Source organism: Gadus morhua, chromosome 6 (genome assembly GCF_902167405.1).
Source record: "Gadus morhua chromosome 6, gadMor3.0, whole genome shotgun sequence".
NCBI classification, from domain to species: Eukaryota; Metazoa; Chordata; class Actinopteri; order Gadiformes; family Gadidae; genus Gadus; species Gadus morhua.
Window position 1 is genome coordinate 18,663,177 of NC_044053.1, and position 27,132 is coordinate 18,690,308.

At 47.8% G+C, this 27,132-nt stretch overlaps 2 protein-coding genes across 3 annotated transcripts in view; both read right to left on the bottom strand.

Annotated features, from left to right (window-relative positions):
* The window catches only part of dnah10 (dynein axonemal heavy chain 10), a 40,719-nt gene extending 26,525 nt beyond the window's left edge, over positions 1 to 14,194 (bottom strand). The window contains exons 1-33 of the mRNA XM_030358202.1: positions 13,814 to 14,194; positions 13,363 to 13,439; positions 13,075 to 13,183; positions 12,447 to 12,562; positions 11,130 to 11,298; positions 10,690 to 10,847; positions 10,333 to 10,563; positions 9,935 to 10,125; positions 9,615 to 9,813; positions 9,285 to 9,479; positions 8,992 to 9,162; positions 8,627 to 8,800; positions 8,370 to 8,543; positions 8,108 to 8,271; positions 7,839 to 7,990; positions 7,490 to 7,654; positions 7,183 to 7,390; positions 6,914 to 7,070; positions 6,331 to 6,810; positions 5,833 to 5,991; positions 5,625 to 5,741; positions 4,992 to 5,094; positions 4,690 to 4,868; positions 4,226 to 4,437; positions 3,934 to 4,090; positions 3,606 to 3,839; positions 2,979 to 3,101; positions 2,366 to 2,599; positions 1,927 to 2,150; positions 1,368 to 1,637; positions 840 to 1,023; positions 549 to 683; positions 120 to 272 (exon numbers count right to left, since the gene is read on the bottom strand). Of these exons, the coding sequence (XP_030214062.1) occupies positions 120 to 272; positions 549 to 683; positions 840 to 1,023; positions 1,368 to 1,637; positions 1,927 to 2,150; positions 2,366 to 2,599; positions 2,979 to 3,101; positions 3,606 to 3,839; positions 3,934 to 4,090; positions 4,226 to 4,437; positions 4,690 to 4,868; positions 4,992 to 5,094; positions 5,625 to 5,741; positions 5,833 to 5,991; positions 6,331 to 6,810; positions 6,914 to 7,070; positions 7,183 to 7,390; positions 7,490 to 7,654; positions 7,839 to 7,990; positions 8,108 to 8,271; positions 8,370 to 8,543; positions 8,627 to 8,800; positions 8,992 to 9,162; positions 9,285 to 9,479; positions 9,615 to 9,813; positions 9,935 to 10,125; positions 10,333 to 10,563; positions 10,690 to 10,847; positions 11,130 to 11,298; positions 12,447 to 12,562; positions 13,075 to 13,183; positions 13,363 to 13,439; positions 13,814 to 14,045 (6,006 nt within the window). The 5' untranslated portion in view covers positions 14,046 to 14,194. The remainder of the gene's footprint in view (positions 1 to 119; positions 273 to 548; positions 684 to 839; positions 1,024 to 1,367; positions 1,638 to 1,926; positions 2,151 to 2,365; positions 2,600 to 2,978; positions 3,102 to 3,605; positions 3,840 to 3,933; positions 4,091 to 4,225; positions 4,438 to 4,689; positions 4,869 to 4,991; positions 5,095 to 5,624; positions 5,742 to 5,832; positions 5,992 to 6,330; positions 6,811 to 6,913; positions 7,071 to 7,182; positions 7,391 to 7,489; positions 7,655 to 7,838; positions 7,991 to 8,107; positions 8,272 to 8,369; positions 8,544 to 8,626; positions 8,801 to 8,991; positions 9,163 to 9,284; positions 9,480 to 9,614; positions 9,814 to 9,934; positions 10,126 to 10,332; positions 10,564 to 10,689; positions 10,848 to 11,129; positions 11,299 to 12,446; positions 12,563 to 13,074; positions 13,184 to 13,362; positions 13,440 to 13,813) is intronic.
* A 224-nt stretch (positions 14,195 to 14,418) lies between these two features.
* atp6v0a2b (ATPase H+ transporting V0 subunit a2b) lies at positions 14,419 to 27,091 on the bottom strand. Of its 2 annotated transcripts, none has more exons than XM_030358204.1 (20): positions 26,547 to 27,091; positions 26,289 to 26,367; positions 26,063 to 26,160; positions 25,632 to 25,769; positions 25,370 to 25,464; positions 24,711 to 24,837; positions 23,854 to 23,936; positions 23,211 to 23,304; positions 22,338 to 22,550; positions 20,978 to 21,128; positions 20,511 to 20,650; positions 19,851 to 20,008; positions 19,628 to 19,718; positions 19,066 to 19,184; positions 18,642 to 18,852; positions 18,036 to 18,155; positions 17,618 to 17,737; positions 17,362 to 17,479; positions 16,416 to 16,587; positions 14,419 to 15,665 (listed from the first exon to the last, which is right to left on the bottom strand). In XM_030358204.1, the coding sequence occupies exons 1-20, from the start codon at positions 26,661 to 26,663 to the stop codon at positions 15,563 to 15,565; spliced, it is 2,547 nt and encodes an 848-aa protein (XP_030214064.1). In that variant the 5' UTR covers positions 26,664 to 27,091; the 3' UTR covers positions 14,419 to 15,562. The 2 variants fall into 2 exon arrangements, with proteins under 2 accessions (XP_030214064.1, XP_030214063.1); XM_030358203.1 differs by having other exon boundaries at positions 25,370 to 25,467.
* Positions 27,092 to 27,132: the final 41 nt, after the last annotated feature.

Consider the following 27,132-nt stretch of genomic DNA (forward strand, 5'->3'; position numbering starts at 1 on the left):
TGGCTACGCCCCTGATGTCAATCAAACTGCTCATGCCATATTATTGCCATGTAGTCAATCCTGATGAAAACCCTGAGGAAATATAGCGTGATAATAATAATGTGTGTGTGTGTACATACATGGAAGCGCGTGAGGCGCAGGATAAGAGCGTTGCGTATGGTCTGGATCTGGGAGGAGATGACGGACAGCACGGAGGCATCGATGCGGTTGAACTCATCGAAGCATCCCCAGGCGCCACACTGGGCCAGGCCGGATAAGATCTTCCCTACAGCCTTCACACACACACACACACACACACACACACACACACACACACACACACACACACACACACACACACACACACACACACACACACACACACACACACACACACACACACACACACACACACACACACCTCTTTAAATAGAGACATTTAGGTGCCTTTGCCTTGAGGAAACCCCTCACCATGCGGTCCATGCCCTCTCCCTCCCGGGCCCTGGGTCCCAGTATAGGGTAAGGGTTAGGGGCCCTGGGTCATGAGGGGCCGTGAGGAGACCTCTTACCATGTAGTCCATGCCTTCTCCACAGTTGGTCACCACACAAAGCAGGCCAAGGGCCTTGGCCAAGTCTTTGGTGGACTCTGTCTTCCCCGTTCCTGCTGGTCCTGCCGGAGCTCCGCCCAGAAACATGGACAGGGCCTGGAGGACCACACACACACACACACACACACACACACACACACACACACACACACACACAACCACACAACCACACAACCACACACACAAACACACGTTTTTGTACAAGATGCATGTGGATGCTAGTGATGGCTGTGTGTCAGACTGATACCAGACCTGCGTGAGGGTGAGGTAGATGCGGTCGGTCAGAGGGGTGATCACCAGCCGGCCGTTCAGACCCATGTACTCGTAGCCGTAGCGGAAGGTCGCGCTGCACTGGCGCACTGACAGGTCGTCGAGCTGCCGGTCCCAGTAGAAGCGCAGCTGGCTCTCCCACTCAAACTCCCGGGCGTCCATGATGCTGAGGAGAGAGGAGCCAGGAGTCAGAAACGGTTCAACACAATGTATTAACGATCCACTTATTACAGACCAGCTACAATATTAAGAGCACGATCAATAACGGGCAAAATGTAGTGCACAGTTCACGGGTCACTGTTAGAAATGCTATCTTGTAGGGGAGGCTTTCAATTGGTTGGAAAGATATAAATCACCATGTAATGGATCCTAGCATGAAAGGAAAAGACAGGAGAGAAAAGGAGAGGAGAGGAAAGGAGAGGAGATGGAGTGGAAGGAATAATAAATGAGGAGAGGAAAGAAAAGGAGATTCAAATGACCATAAGGGAACAAGGAGGGAGGAGAGGATACCTGTCCCTGATGAACTTGTCGACGATGTCTCTGGCGTGGACGTCGATGATGAGCACAGTATTGATCTTGCGGCGGTCGTTGCTCTTCATGGGCCTGGTGATACGCGTCACCAGCTCATCGATCTGCTGGTGCATCTTCTGGCCGTAGTTTTTCAGCGCCATCTTCTCTCCCTTCTTGACCTTCTTGAAGACGTCCTCCACCTCCCAGGTCCACCACACCTGGTTGGCAGCCAGGACCACCATGCCCTGGTACAGCAGCATCCAGTCCACCCTGGACAGAGAGGCACCAGGTTATCAATGTGCTCCTCACCTGCAGGGAGGCAGCAGATCTGAGAGGTGTGTACCTAAAGCTGCTGTTGGTACCATATGGAGAGAGGGAGAGAGAGAGAGAGAGAGAGAGAGAGCTCTGCCTTCCCTCTTTACAACTCAAAAGAGGAAGTTCATGAAAGTGAACAACGCTTGGAGGCTTAATACTGGTAAAAAGAGCAATATCCTAAGAAAAACGATGTGCAAGTGTGGCTGCATGTTGTAATGCACTACTAAGCTTCAACAAGGCCCACCTGCTCCTGTCTTCACAGTAGTGGAAGAGGGCCTCCTTGGTGATGAGGTGATTGGTCCTCCTCATCTCCACCAGGACTCCGGTCATCCACTCCTCCACCCTGCCCTCGGCTGCCACCGGCTTCCTCAGCTCCATCACCTCCCCCTCGGCAGATACCAAGGCGCCGGCCGCCATCTCCCCCCCGGCGCCCACGTCGAATCGCAGGGACGAGATGTTGTCGTACATCTTTAAACAGTTAAAGCAAATGTGTTGTCATAAAAAAAATAAAAACACAGCAGCTCTGCACGCATTAACACACACACACACACACACACACACACACACACACACACACACACACACACACACACGCACACACACACACACACACGCACACACACACACACACACACACACACGCGCACGCACAGATCAAGGCGTCCTGCCCTCGTCCCGCCTACCTTGATCATGTGCTCCTGGACGCACGCAGGTTCGCTGCTTCCAAGAATGCTCAGCAGCTCGTCGTCGGAGATGAAGAAGAAGCGGGGGAAGGCGTTCCGCTTGGAGTCCAGGTAGTCGTTCAGGCTCTTCTGGCAGCGCTCCAGGCCGTCGCTCAGGCCCTGGAGGTCGGCCAGGCGGTCGGGGACCAGGCAGCAGCGCTTGATTCCTGGGTCCTTCACTGTGTCAACCATTATCTACAACAGAGAAAAAACAAACAAATCAAGCTTGCACAAACATAGCACAGGTAGAAGTGCACCTTTAATTAGACGTCTCCTCTCCCAAGGATAGATTTACTCTGTGGATCTCTTTGTGGAAGAAACTAGATGTGAATAACTTGTGTTAAGCTGCCAACAGAATTGACTGGTCACAAGAACTAGTACTCTGCATCTCACTGCAGGGCAAAACCACAGGCTCACAGGTGTCCGTCATCCTTGATCTACACATGACGTTATATATTAATGTTATTAGAACTGATAAGGTAACAGTTAACCTACCTTAGCTTAGCAACCAGAGTTACACAGCAGACCGGCATGCAGCCCTTTCTATGCACTAGCAAAGCAGCCACACATTTACCTTTTTGAACATCTTATCAATGTGGTCAAACTTCTTGGCCTCCTCCGGTAGCTGGGAGCGGATGTCCCCTCCGATGAAGATGCTCTCCAGGTACATCCACTTCCTCTGCACCAGCATCCACACCTGAAGGGTTGGAGGAAGCAACCACATTAATGTGCATAACTAACTGATGTAAAGTAACTCATTAAAACAACTGACCTTACTGTAATTGAGTAGCCTTTTAGTGGACATAAGCCTAATTTACGTAGGCTTTTAAGAGTACAATTTATAGGCTCTCTCAGAAAACATTTTCAGGGAGACTAATAAATGCAAGATAATAGCTACGCCCACAACACTCAACAGGCCAATCAAATCAGTCAACTGCCTTCAAACAGGCTTGTGTTCACGGATGGTCAGTCAATCACGGAAGTCAGTAATCGTCACTATTTTCATTTTTGGCAGATGCCAGAAAATGCTTTGTTAAAAGCGACAAAGTAACTTCGTTTTGAAATGACCTACTTCGTACTGCTACTCCTTCTAGTAGTAGACTGACCTTTCATCCAAGTGACCAAGTTTTTGTACAGGGGTAGGATCGGTCGGTGCTCCTTCTACCTGGGAGCACTGACCGCGGGCCGTGCTGTGACCCACCTCAATGACCTCGCCCATGAGGGACAGGTGCTTCTCCCACTGCTGGACGGTGGACAGGAAGGGGCCCACGTAGCGGCTGCCCGCCATGCTCTGCAGGTTCATGGAGTTGTCGTCCAGGCACTGCAGGACCTCCTCCACGGGGCCCAGGATGGAGCCGCGCTCCTGGGTGCCTTTGAAGTAGCGCAGCACGCTGAACTTCATCATCTCCCAGGTCTCCACCACCTCCTTCACTCCCTGTGTCGCACATCGGGACATAAGACACGTCGTAAGACACGTCATCATTGTCTAGAGGAGGAAGGGTCATCTCAGCAGAAGAAGGAAGGCCCACCTTCTCGATGCTGAGCTCTTTGACCGCGGCGGTGACCATGTCGCCGATGACGCCGCCGTACTTGTGCAGCTCGATGGAGAACATGTGCTGCAGGGTGAAGGTCTCAGGGTTCATGTCGAAGCTCGTCCCAGTTTTCTCCATGAGCTCTTTCCAGTGTCTGTAGAAAGAATAGACCATATGGAAACTAAATACTATGATACATAGGTATATGTGTATCCTAATATATAGCCTATATGATATATTTATATGATACACATGCGAAATGGTCCAATAACATCTGAAGCTCCTGAACCTTTCTCTGAGCGCCTCGTTCTTCAGGTCCAGCAACAGCGGCAGGGACTCTTTGAACTCCTTCATGCGTCCCTCCAGGAAGAAGGAAACAGGCAACGCCCGCACCTCTTTCGGCAGCTTCCTCAGGGTCCGGATGAAGCCATCGATGCCCTCCTGCAGCACCTGCAGGTTCAGGTTCACCCACAGCGTCTGGGACCACTCCAGCTTGGCCGCCTGGAACAGTAGAACAACATCAGAGATTCATTGGGAAATTACTTATTGCTTATTTAAGTTTTTGGTCTTGGATTTTATGTGCTTTATTTGTTGACTAAATTGTATAGATAAACAATTGTTTTTGATCTGTTTTGTATCGTCAAATGCCTTGAGTCTCTAGACCAACGTATGCATTGTCCTATATGGTCAGTTCGGAAAACCAATGCTTATATACAAAATACACCCTGGAATATTTGGAAGACAAAAGCACACCTTCTGAGCTCTGTAGGTGTCATAGATGAGCTTCAGACCCTTCATGTCCTTTTGTACTTGCAGAAGCTCTGGATACATGGTGAACGACAAGTCAAACAGCTTCTCAGCATTGGCCAGCTGCTGCCGTCCTCCCTCCATCTTGGCCAGTTCTGCTTCATATTTGTCCATCACAGCCAAGCCTAGATGAATGGCAGGAGGGAGTCGACCAAGAGATGGCAATGATGAGGTCAAATTATAATTGAACCTTTTTAATTGTAATAAGTAATATGTAACAGTGTATATGAAAGAAGTTACTGCGGCACCTTTCTCCAAGTCGTCCCCCACAGCTCCGGGGCCATGCATGTTAAAGCTCTCAGCGAAGATGGACAGTTCCTGCGTGAACCCCTCAATGTGTTCCTTGGTGATCTGATGGAAATTTGGCATTTGACATTTTTTGGAAGCTTCAGCACAACATCTCCAGAACATCCCCTACAAACATTGACAGACCATTTGGCATATAAGCCGAATACGCTGAATAATTCCCTCTACATCCTGATAGTAATCATAAATAAAATGCTGCACTCGGCACAAACACAAGGTTTGGCAGGCCCCAGGCTATGCACTCTGCCCACATGCTCATCGGCCTGACTGGTGTCGTCCGAAAGACCAACTGTTGTTAACGCTAGACAGCTACGGACAGGTTGTGGGGAGGTTGCTTTGGAGGGAGGCCTGAAAAGGGGGGGGGGGGGGGGGGGGGGGGGGGGGGGGGGGGGGAGATTTATCTTTTTTTGTTTGATACTGGCATAAACTAGGTGGCTGGTTGTTCCAAACTGCCTACCCTAGTTTAACATATTATAAAACTATTTTTGTATGAGTTACAGCTGCTTCCCTATCCTACAACTATTGCTATTATTGTGCATTTCTGAGATGGGAGCTTAGCGTGGAACGCAGCGCACCTCTGTGAAGGTTTTCTTGACGCCGCCCAGACTTCGATCCACTAGTTTGGACTCGGTTAGCAGTGCATCCCACATGGGCCCGATGCTCCCCACCAGCTCTAGGTCCTCGTTTGGAGCCTAGGGGACAGACAGGAAGCAGGTTGACTTTAGGCATGTACTGCCTCCGAGAATATCAGCAAACCAACCGGGGACGTAGAGAAGTGCTGACCTCCACTTTGTACATGGCCATGGTCCTGTACTTCTCCTGGATGTCAGCCAGTCTCATCTCCACCGTGAGGGACATGGCCCGAATGTCGGAGATGGTCCCCAGGACGGACTTCAGGTCCTCTAGACTGTTGGGGTTCTGCTTCAGGTTCTCTGAGAGCTGCTGCTCAGGGGAACCAAACAAAGCACACATGGTCACATCCTAGAGTCTCTGCATCCGTTTCATTCTTCTTAAGTCTTGCTGAGGTTTGGTGTTACTGATCTCAGTGCTTTACTTTATAAAATAGCCTTGTACAATGTTGTTTGTCTTTGAATTCCACTATAAGGCCTTTTATTTAATCATTTGGCCTTTGCTGTATACAAGTTAACGAAAACAAACCAAAATACAAAGGACATCGAATTTTTGCTTTGATTAAAATATAAATAAATGTTGAGTAAGACGATAAGCTTGTAAGCTTAGCTCATCCCTCTGCTCTGGGTCTCTGATCTCCGGGTTCAGTACCGTGAACTCCTCCCTCAGGCTCAGGAGGTCCTCCCTGGCGGACTGGTTCAGGAGCCGGCCAAGGGAGCTGATCCAGGCCTGGGCGTTCTCCTGCACCGTGTGGACCAGAGGAGCCAGGTTCAGCCGGATCACGTGCTCCGTCCTCACCAGCGGCTCCGTCAGCACGTCCTGGTGGACCTTAGTGTAGAACTGGAGCTTGTCGTCGTAGGAGACGCAAGGTGGATTTTTGGAGGCAAATTTCGCCATGGCGACCTCCTTGTCGAGCTTCCACAGGGGGTAGTAGCGCTTCCAGCTGCTGAGGTAGTGGCCCAGCGCACTCAGCAGCCGCTGGATGTTCTGGGACACCATCAGGGCCAGCTCGCTGATCCGCGGCACCTGGCACACCTCGCTGTAGAAGGTGAGGGGGAGCAGCTGCTCTTCGCTGCCCCCGCCCTGCGGGGGACACTCCAAGCAGGTGCCGTGCATCCAGCGTGAAAACCTCTGGACAGTTGAGAAGAAACACATCGGGGTCATTCTTCATCAGTGGGATTGGTCACTCTTTAAGGGATCTGAATGCAGGGTGCGCTAAAGATGAAGGCCCCACCTTGGTGCCGTCTACGCAGTTCCTGACACAGTTCATTATCAACTTGTAGACCTCGTTACTTTTGGGCTGCAGAAGAATCTCTGGGGCAGACAGGATGGTCTCAATCTGGAAGAGAGGGGTGCTCCCCATCAGGGCTTTGTTGAAGAGCTGCATGTTCCTAAAGGAGACGGCAAAGAAACAGCTCAGGCCTTTCTGGGATGAAAATCGTACGTAAGTCTAGATCCGTCGTGAGCTCCCCTTGCAAGGACAACACATTTCCTTTAAATTACCTCTGCACCATCTGAACCAGCGAGTCAAACACCTTGTGCTCCCAGAAGCTGTAGTACTTTGCCATGTTCTTGGATCTGCCAGTGCTGGTGTGCATGATCAAACTCTCCACCTTGATGAGAATAGGCCCAATGGAAGAATACTTCCTGGTCAACACATTGAGATCCTTGGTTCTCTCGTGTTCGATGCGCTCACAGAACTCCTTAACCCCTGGAAGAAAAAGACCCCATACAGATAGCAGTTATGAACCTTCAACTATTCGACACCATGTCATTCAAGGGTCTTTCAATCATTCTCACACATCTTCACCTGGCAATTGGCTGCATTTATCTGGTGATGGAAACTTGAAGAGGTTGGCCATCTCCATGGCCTGCAACTTGGCCTCGATTTCTCTTTCATTCCTCTGAATGGGAACCACGAGAGACTCGAATTTGGAGGTCGCTTGGATTCCGCGTGTGATGAAGTCCGAGATTCCTTAAGAAAATTGTACGTGAAGAACAAGTCTCAGATGGCCTGCTCTTTACTCAGTTATTTGGCTTTTTATCTCATATCTGCCAACAATTCTATCTGTCCATAAAATAAGTGGGTCCCCCCGCAGGAGTGCCGTTCTGTGGGACTTAATAGACTAGATAAATAGTGGTAGTTCAAGTATCTGTACCCAAGGAGTTCCAATTGAGCTTCTTTGAACCAAAGTACATCACTCTCCTCAGCTCCCGGATGTGGTCCTGCAGCAGCAGGAACTGAGGATGGCTCAGGCTGTCCATCAGAGAGCTGTAGCGGCTCAGCAGGTCTGTCAGCCCGTCGTTGTATCTGCACACAGAGTCTACCTCCTTAGTCGCATTGTGAATTATGAATAGAATTACAACTAGGCTGAATGGATTAGTGTAACAATTGTTATTGATGTGATAAATCCTCAAATGATCGTACAATAGCAGGAACTTCTCCCCCTGCAGAGCAACGTTGCGAGCCAGCTCAGGCACAGAGAACCCGAGATGCTCGAGGCGCATCGTCTCAGAGATGATCTCCTTGATCTCGGGGGCAAAGTTTAGATGATATGTCACGTTCTTGTCCAGCTCCTGTGTTGAAGGATCCTAAAGTTCAAAAGGTACAATGAAGACATGATATCATGTTTAAAGAATCCAACGTGGCTCATACGTCTGTGGAGCCTGAGGGGAAGAATGCCACCCACCATCTCTCTCTTGGCCTGGCCGCCTCCAACAGCAGCAGCAGAACGGGCCACTGCCAGTATGTTTCTCTTCATCAGCAGGGGCAGGATATTCTCCGTCTCGACTCGCCAGCGCTCGTACTTCTGCAGCTCATATTCCCTCATGCGCTTCCCAACCTCCAGGTATTTGGCCTTCGCCTTAAAGGAACAAAACATGGGAGACCGTTAGCATCATGCAGCAGTGTGGAAGTCTCCAAAGGGAACAGGTGCTCTGCTCTGACCTTCTTGCCCTCCTCACTCCCCAGTAGATCCTCCATCTCCTGGAAGCACAGGATGGGGTTCTTGATGCGCTGGTAGAGAAGGCGCACCCAGGATATCGCTCCTGCCACCAGGGGCTGGTTCTTCAAAGGAGGCTTCTCTTTGTGGACATCAAAGTTCCTACTGATCATGTCCACCTAGCCCACCAGCACCCAGACGAACATGAAGATTTCAGTTGGATTCATCATGCATTTTCCTTGTTGTTACCTTGCTTGTTATATTGTCTTCTATATCTTTGTAGACAACTTAGACACTACTGTAACGTTATGTAGACATGATTTTGTGTTTACAATGGAGAATAGTATAGTGATTGATTTTACTGGCCTACCTCTTTGCAATACTGAGCAAGAATGTCATTGAACTTCTTCATCATCTGTTTGTTGAGAGCTTCTCTAGACCGGACGTGTTTAAACTTCAGCAGCATGTCAAACGCCGCTGTGGCAGAACGCAGCTTCTTGAAAGACTGGTCGATGAAACTGATGACTTCTTCTTCAAAATCCTGGAAACAGATACATGCTTGCAATGAATTAACTCTGACAGTATGAAGTATTTTAGTATTTAACCTTCTCATTGTGCAGTTCTTCTACAAGAGAGACCTGATATGCCAACCATTGAACTCACCATAACCTTTGTATCAAAGTCTTGCATGATGATGTGCCAGTGGCTCCTCTTCTTGATGCTGAACGGATCGAAGCTCACTTCCTCTATGGGCACAACGAGGAGTTCCACCCGGCGAAGCACATCGTCGATACGTTTGGGATCCCCCGTCACAGCCTTGAGCTCCGGTCCAAAGATGTTAGAAAACTCGTCTAGGATCTTAAGAGGCAGACCATGGTGGATATGGGAGTCGAGCAGACCTACTTTTCCAGAGTTAATTTGTTGTCTATTTAATTTCCCACATTATATACTATGACTGAAAGGTGTTGGTGTTGTTCTCTGTTCCTCACTGACCTGCAGAACATTGTGGAGGTCTTGACAGATGGAGGCCATGTAGTCCGTTTCCTCAAAGAGCCTCTTCCGGTCAAACTCCCAGCGAGGGTCCCCGGCTGAAGACTCAATCAGCTCTCGTGTCTTGAAGTAGCACTCCTTCCACTGGTCCAACACCTTCTTTCCATCCAGCACCTTGGCCTTGGCCGCTTCCCTTTTGTCTCTGTCCAAAAAATAGAAACAAGGAAATCCAGTAGACATGATGTGGGGGGTAAACTATTGGGTACTGGGAACAGGCAAAGTACAGATCCCTGATCAGCTGGGATCCGATGGAGAACACAAACCTAAACAGCACACGGACATTGACAACTCGCTTAACGCGCTCGGCCAGTTCCCAGGCGATCCGCTCCATCAGAGGGACCATGCGCTCGTCCTTGTTATAGTGGCTGGAGATGATCCACACCAGCCTAAGGCCGTTCATCATCTGAGGGGTGGTGGTCAGGATCACACCGAAGTCTGCTCCTGTGGCCAGGTTCTACCACAGAGTCGCAAACAAAACCACAAGTAACTAACCACACCGAGAAAAACACAAACATTCAATATGACTATCAACACAACCAGGAGCATTTAACAACTCCAGGAATATGAACACAATATTATTGTGAAGTCAAATAAAAAAATCTTTTGGACTTAACTATAAAATCCTCGGTAGCAGTCGGCTAGTTGGTGGAAAATGGCTGACCTTGAAGTGCCTCTCCAGTGTGCTGAGGAAGCGGACGTTCTGTCCGGCCTCCACACAGTAGCTGTTGAGCTCGGCCACAGACAGCTCCAGGTTTTGGACGGTCACTGGGTCCACTTGAGTCAACACCTCCACGATCCTCTTGGCCGCGGGCAGGTTGAGCTGCTCACTTAGAGCGCTGAGGATCGCTGACCGCTCCCGCCAGAAATCTATCTCCGCTATGGGACCGGGAGCCTTTAACGCACAGAGCCACACAGACACACGATGAGACAATGACCAGGAAGGTCTTCTGAATAGCTGAGACATGGTTGTGTAAGTAGCCTGTAGCCTAAAAGGAGGAGAAGATACCGCTCCACACACCTGGGGCCTCTTCTTCAGTTGCTCCTCGATGATGATGGTGATCTGAGCTTGCCAGTTCATCACACACTGCTCCAGCGTAACCACCACCTCTGGGCTCGACACCAACACACCCACCTCTTCTCCCAGGTCCATCTCAGGAATGTGCAGCTTTATCCTCTCTTTAGATCACAATCCAGATCCTCCATATATTATATTCCAATAGTCATAATACTAAATAGTAAAATAAGGGAGTAAGTCAATCAAACGTGGTTGCACTTTTAAGAACTTTAAGTCTCTTTTGTCTTTTGCTTTGTTTTGTATTCTAAACCATTTCAGCATACACTCGCCAGTTGCCTTCCTAAATAAGACTGTTCTTAATGCCTGGTTCCAAAAGGGAGAACTAAAGCTAGCGGTGGACCTTTCCCTGTCACAGCACGTTGTTCTCCCCTCCACAGACCCACCGTCCAGCTGCTGCAGGGTGGTTTTGATGTGACCCAGGAACTTGTGAGTGCTGTTGAGCAACTCGTCCCGCATCAGCAACGTCCCCGGGGACTCTGGTGGTCCGTCTCCCTCCGCCTCTGTCGCTGGGAGGCGGTTCAGCTGGCTCACAGAGAGCAGGGGTAGGTAAACCTGCAGGGGGCAAGTCAGGAAGGTAAGTACACCTTCAGGGGGCAAGTCAGGAGAGTAAGTATACCTTTAGGGGGCAAGTCAGGAGGTTAAGTACCGGTACACCTGCAGGGGGCGGGGCCTAAGGGGTCTAAGTACACCTGCAGGGGGCGGGGCCATCAGTAGTGTAATACACCTGCAGGGGGAGGGGCCTCAGGAAGGTAATACACCTGCAGGGAGCGGGGCCACAGGAGGGTAATCCACCTGCAGGGGGCGGGGCCCACAGGAGGGTAAATCACCTGCAGGGGGCGGGGCCTCCGGGGGGTAATACACCTGCAGGGGGCGGGGCCGTCAGGAGGGTAATACACCTGCAGGGGGCGGGGCCCACAGGAGGGTAAATCACCTGCAGGGGGCGGGGCCTCCGGGGGGTAATACACCTGCAGGGGGCGGGGCCGTCAGGAGGGTAATACACCTGCAGGGGGCGGGGCCCACAGGAGGGTAATACACCTGCAGGGGGCGGGGCCTCAGGAGGGTAATACACCTGCAGGGGGTGGGGCCCTCAGGAGGGTAATACACCTGCAGGGGGTGGGGCCCTCAGGAGGGTAATACACCTGCAGGGGTTGGGGCCCTCAGGAGGGTAATACACCTGCAGGGGTGGGCCCCTCAGGAGGGTAATACACCTGCAGGGGGCGGGGCCTCCGGGGGGTAATACACCTGCAGGGGGCGGGGCCGTCAGGACTCTCCTGCTGGCATTCAGTCATTCGGCCGTCGCTTTCATCCAAAGCAACTCACAGGTTGAGAACAATCTGAGAAATCCATGGGATTACGGTAGGAGTAGCTGCAGTGCAACGGACCACTCTCAGCTGTCAAGACCACATTAGTTTCTTCATTGATTGATTTTCAGCTGTAGCTTTTTCAAAATGTCCGTTGTTCAGACAAGCTGTTCTTTGCTCTGTTTAGGTTTTACACTTTTTGGGACGTTGTGTTTTGACTACAAAATAGATAATTAAGGGTTTTATTTGGCAATAGTAATGGAAGTGGTACTAGAAGTAGTACTAGCAGTATCAGTGGTAGTACTACTGCTATAATGCTAGCAGTAGTAGAAGTACTACCAACATTAGCTTCTAGTTGCTACTAGTAGTAGAAGTTAAGCAGTGTGCATGTATACGCACATGGTTGAGGACGTCCCTCAGCATGACCAGTGGGTGTCCGCTCAGCATGGTGACCTCTATCAGGCGTGGCATCATCTCGTTGGCTTCACTCATGTCTAATGGCTCGACCACGGTCTCTGCAAGAGGAAATATAGACCCTGGGTCACACACAGTGCTGTACATCTTACCCCCCCCCCCCCCCCCCCCGACCCTGGAGTAACAAGTAGCACACAGCCCCATTGGTCTATGGAGAGCAACTCAACATTCATCACAACTGACTGGATACTTTGACACGCTGCTGAAGAGATAAGGATCACTGGGTAACCCTGATATATAGAGAGTTAGGGTTTGAATGATCAAATCCAGAACAGCTTCAAAGTTGAATGGAATATTGAAGAGCTATTATTTGAGTCATTTGTCAGCCCTGCGTCAGCTCTTAATAGGTAAACTGCCCTCCGAGTATATACGTTTTGAGGTGATAGCTACTGCATCCCCATTTCTGACCAATAAGGGCATCTCTTCCCTGATCTTACCCACAGAAGTAGAAGGAACATTTTCAATTCACAGGATATAGTACAACTAAACAATACTATAAGATTTAAAATAGTCTTTCCTTTCATATATTCAACCACACAGTGGTGTCGCTCACCCTTTGTGTTCCTGAGAAAGCAGAGCAGGCTGGAGGTCATGAACCTCTCTGGAACGCGGTCCACAGCGACATGGAGCTCCAGGTGGTAGACCACTTCGAGATCAGAGCTCTGGAGGAACACCCACACTCAGCAGTGCTCAGAATATCATACAAGGTTAAGAATGATTAATGTGAAAGTTATTCTATCGTGGGGTAAGAATTACGGTATAAATAACAAAAACTCAACATTGTGAGGGCTTCAAGAACTACAATTTCCTCAATAACCAGGAGAAGAGGGGATGTGCTCACAGTGGAAGGAGGTCCATCTTCTTCATCCAACTCATCTGCCTCCTTGGTGGGATTCCCAGAGTCCTTCTGGCTGTGGTCTGAAACACCGACAGGGGTGAGGAACTCATTCAAAGAAGTCCAACCGTACTAGTATTGGTATAGCAAGCCTAGTATTATTGTGTATTTAGCAGGTCCAAATGCTGAAATCCAACCTTAGACAAGCTAATGCTTTGTTTTGTTTTGAATGACCTGTTCACTACTAGGGCGGACACTCAAACTCATTGTTCTGTGGTAGGAGGGACAATGTACGCTATGTTCATCAGTATCATTACAAATAAAATAAATTTTACTACAATCAATAAATTTGTGAAACAAATAAGTGTCTAATATATGAATAACGAGGCTAATAAAGGAGTAAAGGTCAGTGGGGTACAGTGAACCGTCATGGTACCAGGCCAGGACTGCCACCTACCGGCCGGGACGGGGACCTCTACATGGACCTCCTCCTCCCGGACCCCTCTGACGAAGAGGAGCGCTGAGGCCGTCTCCTCCTCGGTAACGCTGTTCAGAAAGGCGATTATTCTCTGCTCATCTTCTCCATCGCCTCGACTCAGCAAGTCTTCAAAGCAGTCGGGACTTGGTAACTGGAAGTAGGAGAAGACCCGGTCCCGGATCCACTCGACCCTCACATCGTAATGAACCATGTTTATCTAGTTCCAGTTGTTAATTAAACCGTGCATTTCGCTGTTTGACCAATTTTCTTAATCGGTCGTCAATAAACGTACACTTAATCTATCCAATGTAAAATGCTACGCTACCTTCTACATAGACGGGATACGAACAGACAATTCGGCGTCGACTCAGCTGTTGCTATGACAACATGTAACTTCCCCGACTTCCATGCTTAGAGGGTCATGACTTGTGCGTTATCCCGGTCTACCGCTGGACGAGGACGCTCAGCATTACGACTTTATTAAGTTTAGACGTTCCTTTATACTTTTTATTCAAACCATTTTATAGTTCTACCCTAGATGGGCTAGTAACTAATCACAACAAAAACGAGGAGGAAAGAGTTTGGATAGTTATGATAAAATACATGTATTTGTCAGTCAACAAAAAAATAAAAGATCAAAGGAAACCAGGGAATGTTTACAAATAAGGACATTTGCACATACATGCATACATTCAGACAGGGCATTTCAGATCAATTTAACTTAATCACTTTAATTGAAGGTCTTGTCTAATAAGAGGAATAAGAAAAAACTATAGACAAATATTGAATAAATCAAAGAAAAAGAAGATGTCACAGTGTTACCAGTTTTAAACCATATGTCCCTTGAAAATAAGATGTATCTTAAATGAAAGCTTATTGTATGATGTTCACATACCCCATCATTTAACGAAGTAAAGTGATGAAAACACAAAGAAAAACCTTACCTTGGGACAATTATTCATAGTACAAAAAATCATCAGCTTCAACTATCAGCATTGTTTCACAATCATGAAACAATTCTGTAATCTGTCTGAAGACAGCTTCGACCCATACCTTTAAAATGAAGGCTTACAAAACCTCAAACGCAATTTGTGACCCATTGATTTGGGACAGCCATAAATAATAACTTTATTACACAATGACTGATAATAGGCAAAGCTACCCCCTTTCCCCCCGAACCAAAGCTCAACTGTAGGCATAGGCAACAATGTGAAGATTTAAATAACACCTCGGGGAATGGGGGAGAAATACACACGCGTTGATGCACTGCTTAAAAATATATATCCTATTTTAAAAATGTCTACAAAGTCTATATCTCTCATCACATTTGTGTGTCAAAACTTCAATAATGAAACGTGATTAATCCTTTGGACAATACAAAGGGAAAATGGCGGTCATTTGGTGGAACTTCTATAAGGCTGTCGGTGCTTCAAATATCTGAACCTGTAACCTAAAACAGACTTTTATCCATCCCAGAATGACTTTTAAATACATTACCACAGCGGAGGGCACACATTTCAATTGTAAGTAAATAATCTTCCCAATGCATTTAGCCTTATATGGAGTTCATAAAATACATTTGTTAAATGTGAAAACTATAAACAAAACAATTCACTCGGTTCAACATTGCTTATAGGGTGTTAAGCTGAACCTTGCTGGCACAAAAGGGCATCTCCCTCCCCTGCCCTTAGAGGAAACCATCCAAAAGAGCTTCTCCCTTCCCTGCCCTTAGGGGAAACCATCATGGTCGAAGCTGGAGGCCAGGAGTGCGAAGGAGAATGGAGAAAACTTGATTCCGTTCCCGCTGTAAAATTTATTCTGAAACTCCACCCTGTGGATAGAAGAGATTTTTGCTTGTTATGCTACCATTATGTATGTTCAGTATGGCCATCATTGGACCCCTAATCATCCCTGGAAGGGGCAAGGAAGAGACCCTGGAAAGGGACACGGAGCTTCTCGCTCTCGTTCCTTCCCACCGTCTCTTCCTTGATAATGAGCAGTAGGCCTGCCGTGATGAAGCTCCTTTTCACCAATTGGAAGTATACAAACATCTAGTCATCCTCTCAACCAACAGTCAGCATCTCCCCTTCATGACTTTTCCTAAAACATTCTTGTTTAGATGAGTCTGTTCTTAAAATACAGAAATGATATTTCAAGCATTTTGGTGACTTTCTAGGCTGTAAACATGATCTGCTGTAGCTGCACAACGCAGGTCACCTTCCCTCCAGCAAGGCGTCACCAAGGTGCAGGTTTACTTTGAGACTAATGTTATCTATAGCAAAATAAACTATTGCTTGTTTGAAGGAATTGCATTTGGACCAAAATAACAAATATTATTATGAAGTATGTATTATAGAATATTAATTTTCCTCAAGGTAGCTATTCCCAGTGTGGTACATTCATCTGACAGACTAACCACAATAATCCTTCCAGAACTAATGTATAAATATATATAAACAAGCTCGGGTTAGGGGGCTTTTAATGTGTAGGTCTAATGACCGTACTAATGAAATGGACTTTGAATATCTGAATACCTGCAGCTGCCCTGGCTGAGCGTGCCGCCAGCAGTGTTCAGACTTACCAGTGCAGACGGAGGGCATGGAGGAAGGCAGAGAGACCCTCCATCACCAGCAGGATGGAGACGGTGAGTACAGCAAACAGGCCAAAGACCGGCACCAGGAACAGGACCCCCAGGCTGGTGTCCACACGCAGGCCCAAGTGCATCACCATACGCCAGAGCACCTCTGACAGCTCTGTTACAGCAGACCAAACACAGGTATGAGACGCTAGGACACCAAAGAGCGCTTACTGGTAAGATGTCTCCTTGTACAAATCACTTTCCAACCCCCCTACACAGCTCTCCTTCATTCAGAGGAAAGGTCCTTCACGACCCCAGTTGAAATGTGGACAATGTGTGACACTTTTCTCAGCCTCTCTCAAAAGGTCCGCAGGTTCAGAGTTTAGGGAGGTTGGTGAGCCGTGGACATCAATTCCAAGAGTCTTTAGCAGCTCTCATAGATTAGCTTTGTTCCCTCCAAGTCAGCAAATATGAACATCCCCGTCTCTGTGGTTCCATTCATTAACAATCACCCCCTCCCACACCTACCCTCGAGACTCATTGTAGAGTGGAGTTCAGAACGATCCCACGGCCTATAACTCAGCCCCCGTTGACGCTCCTCCGTCTCAGCCTGTGAGCATGCGCAGTGGCGTGTAAACACAGAATCTAAATATGTGGATTCGTTCTATTGTGGGCACCATTGGAGAAACGACCAAGCTGGAGCGATTCGTGTGTGCTAACTGGTGTTGAAGAAAAATAACAAAGTTACAGCTCATGTAGAATAGAAGGCTGTCAACGGCTCCTCAAACGCCCCGTTTCAGAACGCATGTACACTGTGAGAGGGGGGAGGCTGGAACCAAAACACAGCTGATTACATCTCGATATAGACAATGTCACCAATTACCCTGGGCTCTTCTGACACAAAAAAAAATGCATTTTAACACAAGATGCTCCCTGTGTGCAGACGTACGTGCGTGGGCCAGGCTCAGTGCCCACAGCCTCAGGTAGGAGGCCGTGTTGGAGACGCAGCCCAGGCAGTACTCTATAGTGTGGATGCCCTGGTGCAGGAACTCATCTCCAAAGTTAATCTGTCACCGCAAACAAACACAACCAGGCCAGTTACTCAGGAACCACACAAAGTAAGACCCATGAAACTTCAATACAAGTCTTCTGAAGAGCCTACTTGGTGCGTTTAAGCCTTTTAATATTATCTCCTGGGTTCTGACCTGCTCCTTCTGGTGCTCCCGGCTGGTGGAGGGGTCGCTGTGTCCGCTGCCTTCCTCCATATCTTGAGCGTGCATCAGAGAGAGCTCCTCCTCACTGCCACGCCGCACTCGCTCATAGCCCTGAGACAGAGAGAGGGGGAGAGAGACACCAGAGAGACCCCAGACAGGGGGAGAGACACCAGAGAGGGAGAGCGCGACCAGAAAGTGGGAGAGAGACACCAGAGAGACCCAAAAGAGGGGGAGAGACACCAGAAAGTGGGAGAGAGACACCAGAGAGGGGAAGAGAAACACCAAAGAGGGAGAGAGAGACAGCAGAGAGGGGAGATTGGAGACATTAGTCCCGTGAGTCTGGGGAATCCAGGTTCAATGCATGTCCTACGTGAGCACCACTGGGCAGGGTTAGGGTTAGGCCTCTCACCCGGTACATCCCCAGGCGCTGGCTTCCGTTGTGGAGCCAGTAAAGGTAGAGCGGTTTCCCCAGCAGCAGGACGGGCACAGAGAGCAGCGCGATGACCAGCAGGAACCCCTGTACCCCGATCTGGGGGACACAAAACATGACCCTCATCAAACATCCATCTGCACTGTAGATGGGATCGACTTGAAGTATATTACAACTAATAAGTCAACTACTGAAAGACCCCATAGAAAAGAAAATGGCAATTCTCTTTCGATCCATCTCTTAATAGACACATAGATTGTGCCAATGAAAGTGCCAGTGAACCCTAATCTTGTTTTAGGTTCACTGTTGTTTTTCATTCATTGACTTCTATGATTTGGGACATATTAATCCAGATATAAAATGATACAGAAAGACGGAAAAATGGGCGTTTGGCTTTTAGTCTCCTCCAGCCAGAAGAACGCTCTGCTCTGAACTCCCGTCCTTCTCCTGGCGCCACTGACACCAGAGAGTAAACTAACGCTTAAGATTGGTTGAGAGGGGGGGGGGCGATTGGTGATGGGTGATGTGTGGAGTCGGGTGGAGTGGATGGATGCTTGTGTCCATGGCAACCATGTGACCTGGTACCTGTCCCGGGTAGAGGAGCTGGTTGCCGCTGCTCTGCATCAGGAACATGTTGATGAAGTGGATGAGGATGCTGGGAGCTGTTTTGGACTCGGCGGCGGAGAAGGCCAGCCACTTGTATACCACCATGAAGACCAGGTAGCCGAAAAGGCACCACATGAAGAGCAGCTCCGGCAGGAAGACCAGGTACAGGTTGGACTTCTTCCTGAAGTGGCTGGGGAGACGCAGGTGGACATGGTGGAATAGAGCAGGAAGGGGAACACTGTTAACAGGGCCAACCTCTCCCAGAACACTACCTACTCCAACTACATGCACCATGGACCATCAAACCATGAGCCAACAGACATTCAAATCGCCCAAGACTACTCCATCTAAAACCCTCTTGGTGACAACGAGGAACCCTAACGACGGAGGAACCCAGACTTACAGGTGGTTGTAGACGCTGAGGACCACTCCGAAGCTCATGTGGACGATTCCCAGGATCACGGACATCTTCATCTTGTAGGAGTTCAGGAATGTCAGTCGATTGTTGGCCAGGTTCCAGATCTGCATGGTTAACAGATTATTATGGGTTATGATGTTCAATGTTATACAACGTTTTATCAGGTCGCTTTCTCTGACAGAAGGGAGCTTATGGGGAATGTTTTCTTGAATTGTTCTTGATAATGCACATTGGCATAAAGATAAGTATTCAACACTGGTTCAAAGAGGGAGTTTGCATTGTTCTGTAGGGTTGCCTAGAGGGACATTCTCCAGTGGTTTGTGGCCCAATAAAGAAAAGTTACTAACTGGGGAGGGGCTCGATCTTACACATGGCAACTTCAGCTAAATGTTACATATATGCATGGTACATGGCTTTTGCAAACAGTGACATAATTTTTGTAAACCGGTTGAAAGAATCTGTTGAATTCCAGTGTCTTGGTACAAGCAAGCAGCTATAAGTGAATATTCACTGGTTCTTCGCATCATTCCCCTTCGCATCAACTCACTGGATCGATTCCCAATGGGTAGGGCCCTTTGAAAACCCCTGTGATGTTGGGGTCAAGGATCAGGAAACGATTGGCAGCAATATCACTACCCCTAAACGAAAAACAAACACAAAGAAAGGGCAATGGACAAACATTTAGACCCATGTATGTACATCTGTTTTCCCACACCATTTATTTGGTTAAACACCACGCCCTGGTCATTAGACGATGGGTGTATCCTCACTTCCACACGCCAGCATCGAACATGGCCTTGACGCTCCAGCCCGAGCCAAACAGGTTGAGGGACTTAGAGAAGCAGTCGTTGTAGATGAGGCCGGTGTAGATGGAGAATAAGCCCATCAGCAGGATGATGTAGCGCCCCTCAAAGAAGGTGTTCCAGATCTACAAACACAAACACATACAATTAAAGCCTTCCCATGAACTAAGGGGAAAAGGCTGTTTGATGGATCACAAAGGAAATCAGGATATTATCAACAATATTAATCCAAAAAAAAAAAAAGAATAAAATCGATTGTCAAATCAATAAATGATTAACGTTCAATAAATGATTAACATTACGATAATGATTATCGTAATGTTCATCAAAAACATCCTTTTGGGAGCATTAGGGTCCAGCAGTATGGGGAGCAGTTCATCTTAGGAGCGTGTCCGTGAGGATTAACTTCACACTAACGTTCGTCTGACCACACAGAGCTAGAGATCAGGGCTTGGAAACCATCGATGGATTCAGGTGCAACGCTTGTTGCGTTTTGTTATTTTTCAGGCAACCAAGCGATATTAGCTATAGCTAGTGGGGATAACTACGCATTAATGCGTGATTTATTATTAATACATTATTGATGGTTTTATAAGGCTTTTAGAAAAGGGCCTGTGAGGACATCACCTCGTTCCTGGTGTTCTTCAGCTTGCGGTTGTTCTCGTACAGGACCATCCAGAAGGCGAACACGGCCATGATCAGCCCATGGCCCAGGTCGCCGAACATCACCGCAAACAGGAAGGGGAAGGTGATGATGGTGAAGGGAGCTGAGGATCCAAGAACATCACACCCACCACTCATGACCAGGATCCACCACCGGTAGGCCCAGTGGTGCAGCCTGGATGACCACAGCCGACACTCTCAGTGTCTCCCTCACAGAATCCAAGGAGAGACATCAATAACTAAAGCTTTCCAAAGCCCATTTGGATGTGGAGTTAACCATGAGAAGGAAAGCTGGGGGGGTGCAATGATTCAATAATAAAAATAACACATTTCAAAAACACCCCTCCACTGTTTCTAACCTCCACATCCTACCTCGGCCACATGCACGCAATACTTTCTCATCCTCATATTGCCCCCACAGGACCTCCTACCTGGGTTCACTTCTCTGTACGTGCCCACTCCATACGCGTCCACGATGTTCTGGAAGCCAGAGGTGAACTTGTTGGTCTTGATGAGGGTGGGCGGCGTGTCGTTGCTCGGGATACGGTTGACAAAGGAAGGCAATGTCGCGCCGCTTTTCCTCTGCAATGACAAATGATACCAACTTTAGAATGAGCTTAAACGGCAAAGCTAGGCATGCTTAAGTTAGTGAATAGATCTACAAACATCTATTACTGCATACTGCCAGGGAGACGGATTTCCAAAACCCCCTTTGTTTATAGGCCCTGCCTGTTTATAGACCTGCTCACAGTGAGACCAGCCCCGCAGGAGAGACGAGCTCACAGTGAGACCAGCCCCGCTGGAGAGACGAGCTCACAGTGAGACCAGCCCTGCAGGAGAGACGAGCTCATAGTGAGACCAGCCCCGCAGGAGAGACCAGCTAACTGTGAGACCAGCCCCGCAGGAGAGACAAGCTCACAGTGAGACCAGCCCTGCAGGAGAGACGAGCTTACAGTGAGACCAGCCCTGCAGGAGAGACAAGCTCATGGTGAGACCAGCCCCGCTGGAGAGACGAGCTCACAGTGAGACCAGTCCCGCAGAAGAGACCAGCTAACAGTGAGACCAGCCCCGCAGGAGAGACGAGCTCACAGTGAGACCAGCCCCGCTGGAGAGACGAGCTCGAAGTGAGACCAGCCGCGCTGGAGACACGAGCTCACAGTGAGACCAGCCCCGCTGGAGAGACCAGCTAACAGTGAGACCAGCCCCGCTGGAGAAACGGGTTCACAGTGAGACCAGCCCCGCTGGACAGACATGCTCACAGTGAGGCCGCGGACGGATGAGTTAAGGAGCACCAGCACTGCAACAACGGTTTAACCGGTTATTGATTTACCAAACCTCTTTTCAGCAGTCCGGTAAATTAACGACCAGCGGTCGCAATTTAGCAACAAATTTACTGAATAGAGACCCTTCATTCAAGAAGATCGCATTTACAAATATACACCAAACAAGAAGCCTTATAAGAGGGCAGGATAGGACCGATACGAGCCAGCCCTTCCTAGACGGGAGAAGAAGCTCCACAGGAAGTGACGCCTCACCAAAGCAAGAGAAGCACAAGTAGGTACTTTATAAAATAATAGATAAAAACCAAGATGGAAGATAGATATGTCGAAGGTATCTGCCATAAAGCATTGACTCCTCACAAATCCAGTAACACCAGTGTAACTTGATGTGTGCATGGTTTATGAAATATACCGAAACAGCTCCTGAAGCCGTTTCTTGAGAAGTGTCGTGAGGATGAGCACTTATATTTGAGACCAATACCCCAGACGGGTACCAGGGCTACAGACGTACCGAGCCCTCCTCCAGTGCCTGGCGCACGGCGCCCAGGTCGCCTACGGGACACCACACCTCCGAGATCAGACACTTGTTGGTGACGTCCAGGCTGCACAGGTTGAGGACGTAGTAGATGGCCTTCATCTTCTTCACCTCGATGTACCACGTGTAGACCGACTCAGACGCCTTCTTCAGCACCTGCCGCAGGTAGTCGTCCGTCCTCAGCAGGACCTGAGACCACAGCACACTACACATTAAAGACCTGTGGACCAGATGCTCATGCATACATTTGTTCTGAATATCACTATATAGCCGACCTAATGCAGAAACAATTTGCAGAAAGACGTGTCTAATAGAACACATGGTAAGATCGTTACACTGTAACGCAGACTACAAGGACAGACCCTCATTAAAGAAAAAAAAAAAATAAAAAATAGAAAAGAAAGAAAGAAAGAATTCAGAGGAGCATGAGGGAGGTCATTCTGAACTAGCTTCCAGCCGCGGTCTCGTGTAGATCATGTGCTTCTCATGATGAATGAAACTCTGATTCAACGATAAACGGGATAGAACAAAAGTACTACCAGGAAAAGGGTGAATCTAGAGGAATCTGGAGAAGAGGCACGAACCAACAGTTGAATCTACTTAACAATGTGTCGTTCTTTTGAAACTTATAGATTTATTTTCTTTACTTAGAAAACTAACTAGCAGTGTTTTAAATATTGAAGTTTTTCCTCGGCTGATCACATGGCCTATAGACACGCCTTGATTTGAGCCGCGACCAAAAGGTCTTATGTAAGAAAACCTTGGCTGGTTAAAGAATGCAACGGTTTAGCTGAAATGGGGTGCATCTCCTGGTTACCAAGGAGGTACCATAGCAACCAGAGGCTGTACCGTGTTCAGGTCCTGGATGCGGGTCCCAAGCCCCTCCACCACGTCCGTCCTCTCCTCCCTGCTGCTAGGGTACGGGTACAGGTGGCAGTGGTAGCTGGTGGCGGAGACACACGTGTTCATAAAGAAGAGAGAGAAAGAGATACAAAGACACACATGTTCCTAAGAGAGAGACACACATGTTCATAAAGAAGAGTGAAAGAGAGACACACATTTTCATAAAGAGAGAGAAAGAGATACAAAGACACATGTTCCTAAGAGAGACACACATGTTCATAAAGAGAGAGAAGGGGATACAAAGACACACATGTTCCTAAGAGAGACACACATGTTCATAAAGAGAGAGAAGGAGATACAAAGACACACATCTTCCTAAGAGAGAGACACACATGTTCATAAAGAGAGAAAGAGATACAAAGACAGACACGTTCATAAGAGAGAGAGACACACGCATGTTCATAAAGAAGAGAGAACCATAAGAGACACATGTTCATAAAGGAGAGAGACACACCCACCCTCATAAAAAGGAGAGACATACACATGTTAAAAAAGAGAGAACCACAAGTGACACATGTTCAGAAAGGAGAAAGTGACACACATGTTCATAAAGGAGAGAGAGAGACCACTCGTAGCTCGAAACCATTACCAGTCACAGATCTTCTTGACCTTCTGCCCGATGAGCTCTCCCCAGTAGGATATCAGAAACACCACACTCTTGGTTGGCTCGCCCTTGGGATTAATCCAACAGGAGGGGGATAGTCAGTACAGAGTTGCATCAGTTATGACCACACTAAGCAAATGTAAGTGAGTTGAAAGATAAATAAATGCTATAGTAGGAAGAGATTTGCCTTCGAAAGTCCTTGAGCAAACATGAGAAATGTCTTCCCACACAGTTCAGTCAGAATTATTGGATTATTCCATAAAAGATACAATAACATGCATTCAGAATTATTATATTCATTCTACAATAACCTTAGTTTAGGGCTGTGCGATATGACGATATATGGGGGGGGGGGGGGGGGGGGTGAGAGAACCATGTCTATCAAAAGATATTTTCCACTATCGTTACTTTACTTTATTGTAGTATTTAACGTCATTATGACCCTGATTTACGGTCACCACACGTGCGCGACAGAAACCAACATGGAGGAGCGGAAAACAGAACGGAGTCTCTTAACAGTCTGACGCAGAACTGAGTCAGGAGACGTGATCTTCGGAAAGAAAAGCAAATCTCAAACGAATTGAGAGAGTATTCAGAGTGCGGATATGTGGAACTCGTGGTGGACAGCCAGTGATTATGATGATGGCATCCGAGAGAGGGTTCAGCTTCTCAGTATAACGCTACGGTGTGTGTATGTATAACTCATCCCATGAAACATGACATATGACAGTCAAACCTTGTATCTGTCATCCAATGAAACACTGTTAATCTGTTACAGGAGACAACAACACAGAGACTGAGAGTTCCTGAGTTATTGAGTGGCAAATGAGTTAGAGAGTTACCGTGTCAGGGTCTTCCAGATACTCGTCAATCTCCGAGTAGCTGAGGATTGTGTAGCCCTTACAGACTCTCCACATCATCCGCTCAAAAGCTTCAATCTTCGGCCTCTGAATCAGTCCCGAAATAAATCTAAAAGATGCAGAAAAATAAATAGACATTTAAAAAAAAGATTAACAAATTAATTAATTAATTAATTATAATGACAAATGGGTGAAATCGTTTACAAAAATACATTTTAGTGTGTGATTGTTTATCTCAAATAATTAAAAAATAAAGTTTGGGTTATTAATAACTTTAATAGATAGTGTGTAGAATTGAGTGTCAAGAAAATAGTGTAAATAAGAAGCGCTTTTACAACGAGTCTTTACATCTACATAGGTAGTCTTCTTACATGGAGGATGGCAGTGAGGACCAAAGTGTTTCTAATGTTTTCCTCAACAATGACATCACTTTGGAATACCTACTGTCATCTTTACAGGCCGGCAAGAGCTATGAGCAGGAGGGGCATTCAAGCGGTTGCAGTCTGCATCCTTACCTGAATCCTACACAACTTTAACAGACCTATATTGTCCCATTGGACAGAATCTTCACAGTGGAACCAACCATCAGCGACAGCAGGTGATGATTGGCAGTTGGTTACCCTCTTCTCAACCTCACTCACCCGAGTTTCGCCCCCATCCTCTGCATGCCGGTGTAGTCCAGGGCAGCATCCCTCTCCAGGAAGGGGAACTCCTCGTACTGGGCCTGGGGGGGGTCCTGCTGGAACAATAACCAGAGGGGTGGACCAATCAAAAGAAGTAAGAGGCTGGTCAAGTATCTGGCTTTTCTTGCCAAGAAGGCCACTCAAAAACTGAGAGGGGCAGAGTGGCGCCTTGTTCCCTGGTTTGTTACGGAGAGATTCAAGATGAAGTGGTGCTACTGACCTCACTGCCTCTCTGAGCAAAGTTCTTGGTGACGTGCAGCATGTGCGTGTACTCAGTCAGCTCTCGCAGGTTCTTCTGCAGCTTCTCTTTGTTTCTGGTGACCTCACTGAGCTCGGCCTCTAGCCTCTGCAGCTGCTCCTGAGACACACATAAACATACACACACAGTCACAAAGTGTAACCAGGAAAGCCATGTGTTGAATACAAAAGAGGAACCAAAATATGTAATAGAACGAAGTGGTTGAACAGATAGAGGAGGACCCTAGTTTGAATCGCATAACAATTTAATAGGAGTAATATCAGCCATTATATAAACAGTCATTATTATTGTGGTACATTCGAGTTATAACATGCAAGCCCCTCAAAGAAAAATAACTTGTTACACATCCAAACCCCAACAACAAAGAGAGGGAGCTGCGGCCGGCGGCTGACCATGGTTGCCATGATGTGCTTGGGCAGCGGAGCCACAGGGTTGACGTCTCGGTCAGGCAGCGGGAGGTCAGCCTTCTTGATCTCCCTCAGGAGGAACCCTGAGAGTAGAATAAGAGAACCATATGAGAACAGCCGGAGAGAAGAATATAAGACTAGGCCAGCATGTTTACACTCATGCCGGCTACATTGAGCAGAGATGGTACTATGTGGTTAGTGTGTTTCTTACCAAGAATCCTTTCCATTTCTTCACACCTTTTGATCTCATTGACGAATTTCCTCTGGAAGCAGTTGACACTGGGGTTGAGCTAAAACCACAGAAACGTTTAGCATTCAATTTTAAAGTCGCAGGTACAGTTGGATGAACATGAAGGCATGAATCAACAAAATGCTTTCAAATAAGCAACTGTGAAGCATAAGCTTATTTAAGGGCACTCGACATTCATTTTTCAGCTGTCCATCAGGGTTGAGAGAGGAGACCACTCACGTCCCTGAACTCCACCAGTCCGGTCTCTCCCAGCTCGCTGATGCAGTCGTAGGCCGAGCCGGCCTGGAGGAACAGCTGGGCCAGGCACATATCCTCGCTCCGGAACAAGGAGCCCATCTTCACAGCTTCTAAACCTTTGCTTTCCTTTCGCACGAAGACTATCAAGCTAATGTTAGCATTAGAGCTAGCTGACTGCTTTCCGTTAGCCCAAGTGACCAAGAAAACCTTCTTCGTTCACCTCGTTCATCCTATTTCTGTTTCCTCCGGACCGAGACTAACGAAGTACGGCAGGTCAACAGCTGACCGTTCAGAAGAACAAACTAACTTACTGCTTCTGAAGTTACTACTTGAGCTAGCTGCTGGATTATCTGTCTCAGTGCACCCAGGAGGTCAAAGATTAATCAGTAGACACCGAGTCGAGTGTAACCCCAGCAGGTGGGTTTCATAGTCCGAAAGGTAAACTTATATTTCCTTCAAAAAGGCACATCGCTTGTTTCTGGAGACAACTATCCACGTCACGGGACCCGGAAGACCGCTCGGTGACAGGGAAGGGGTTGGCCAATAAGAACCGACCATTTGAGTCTGC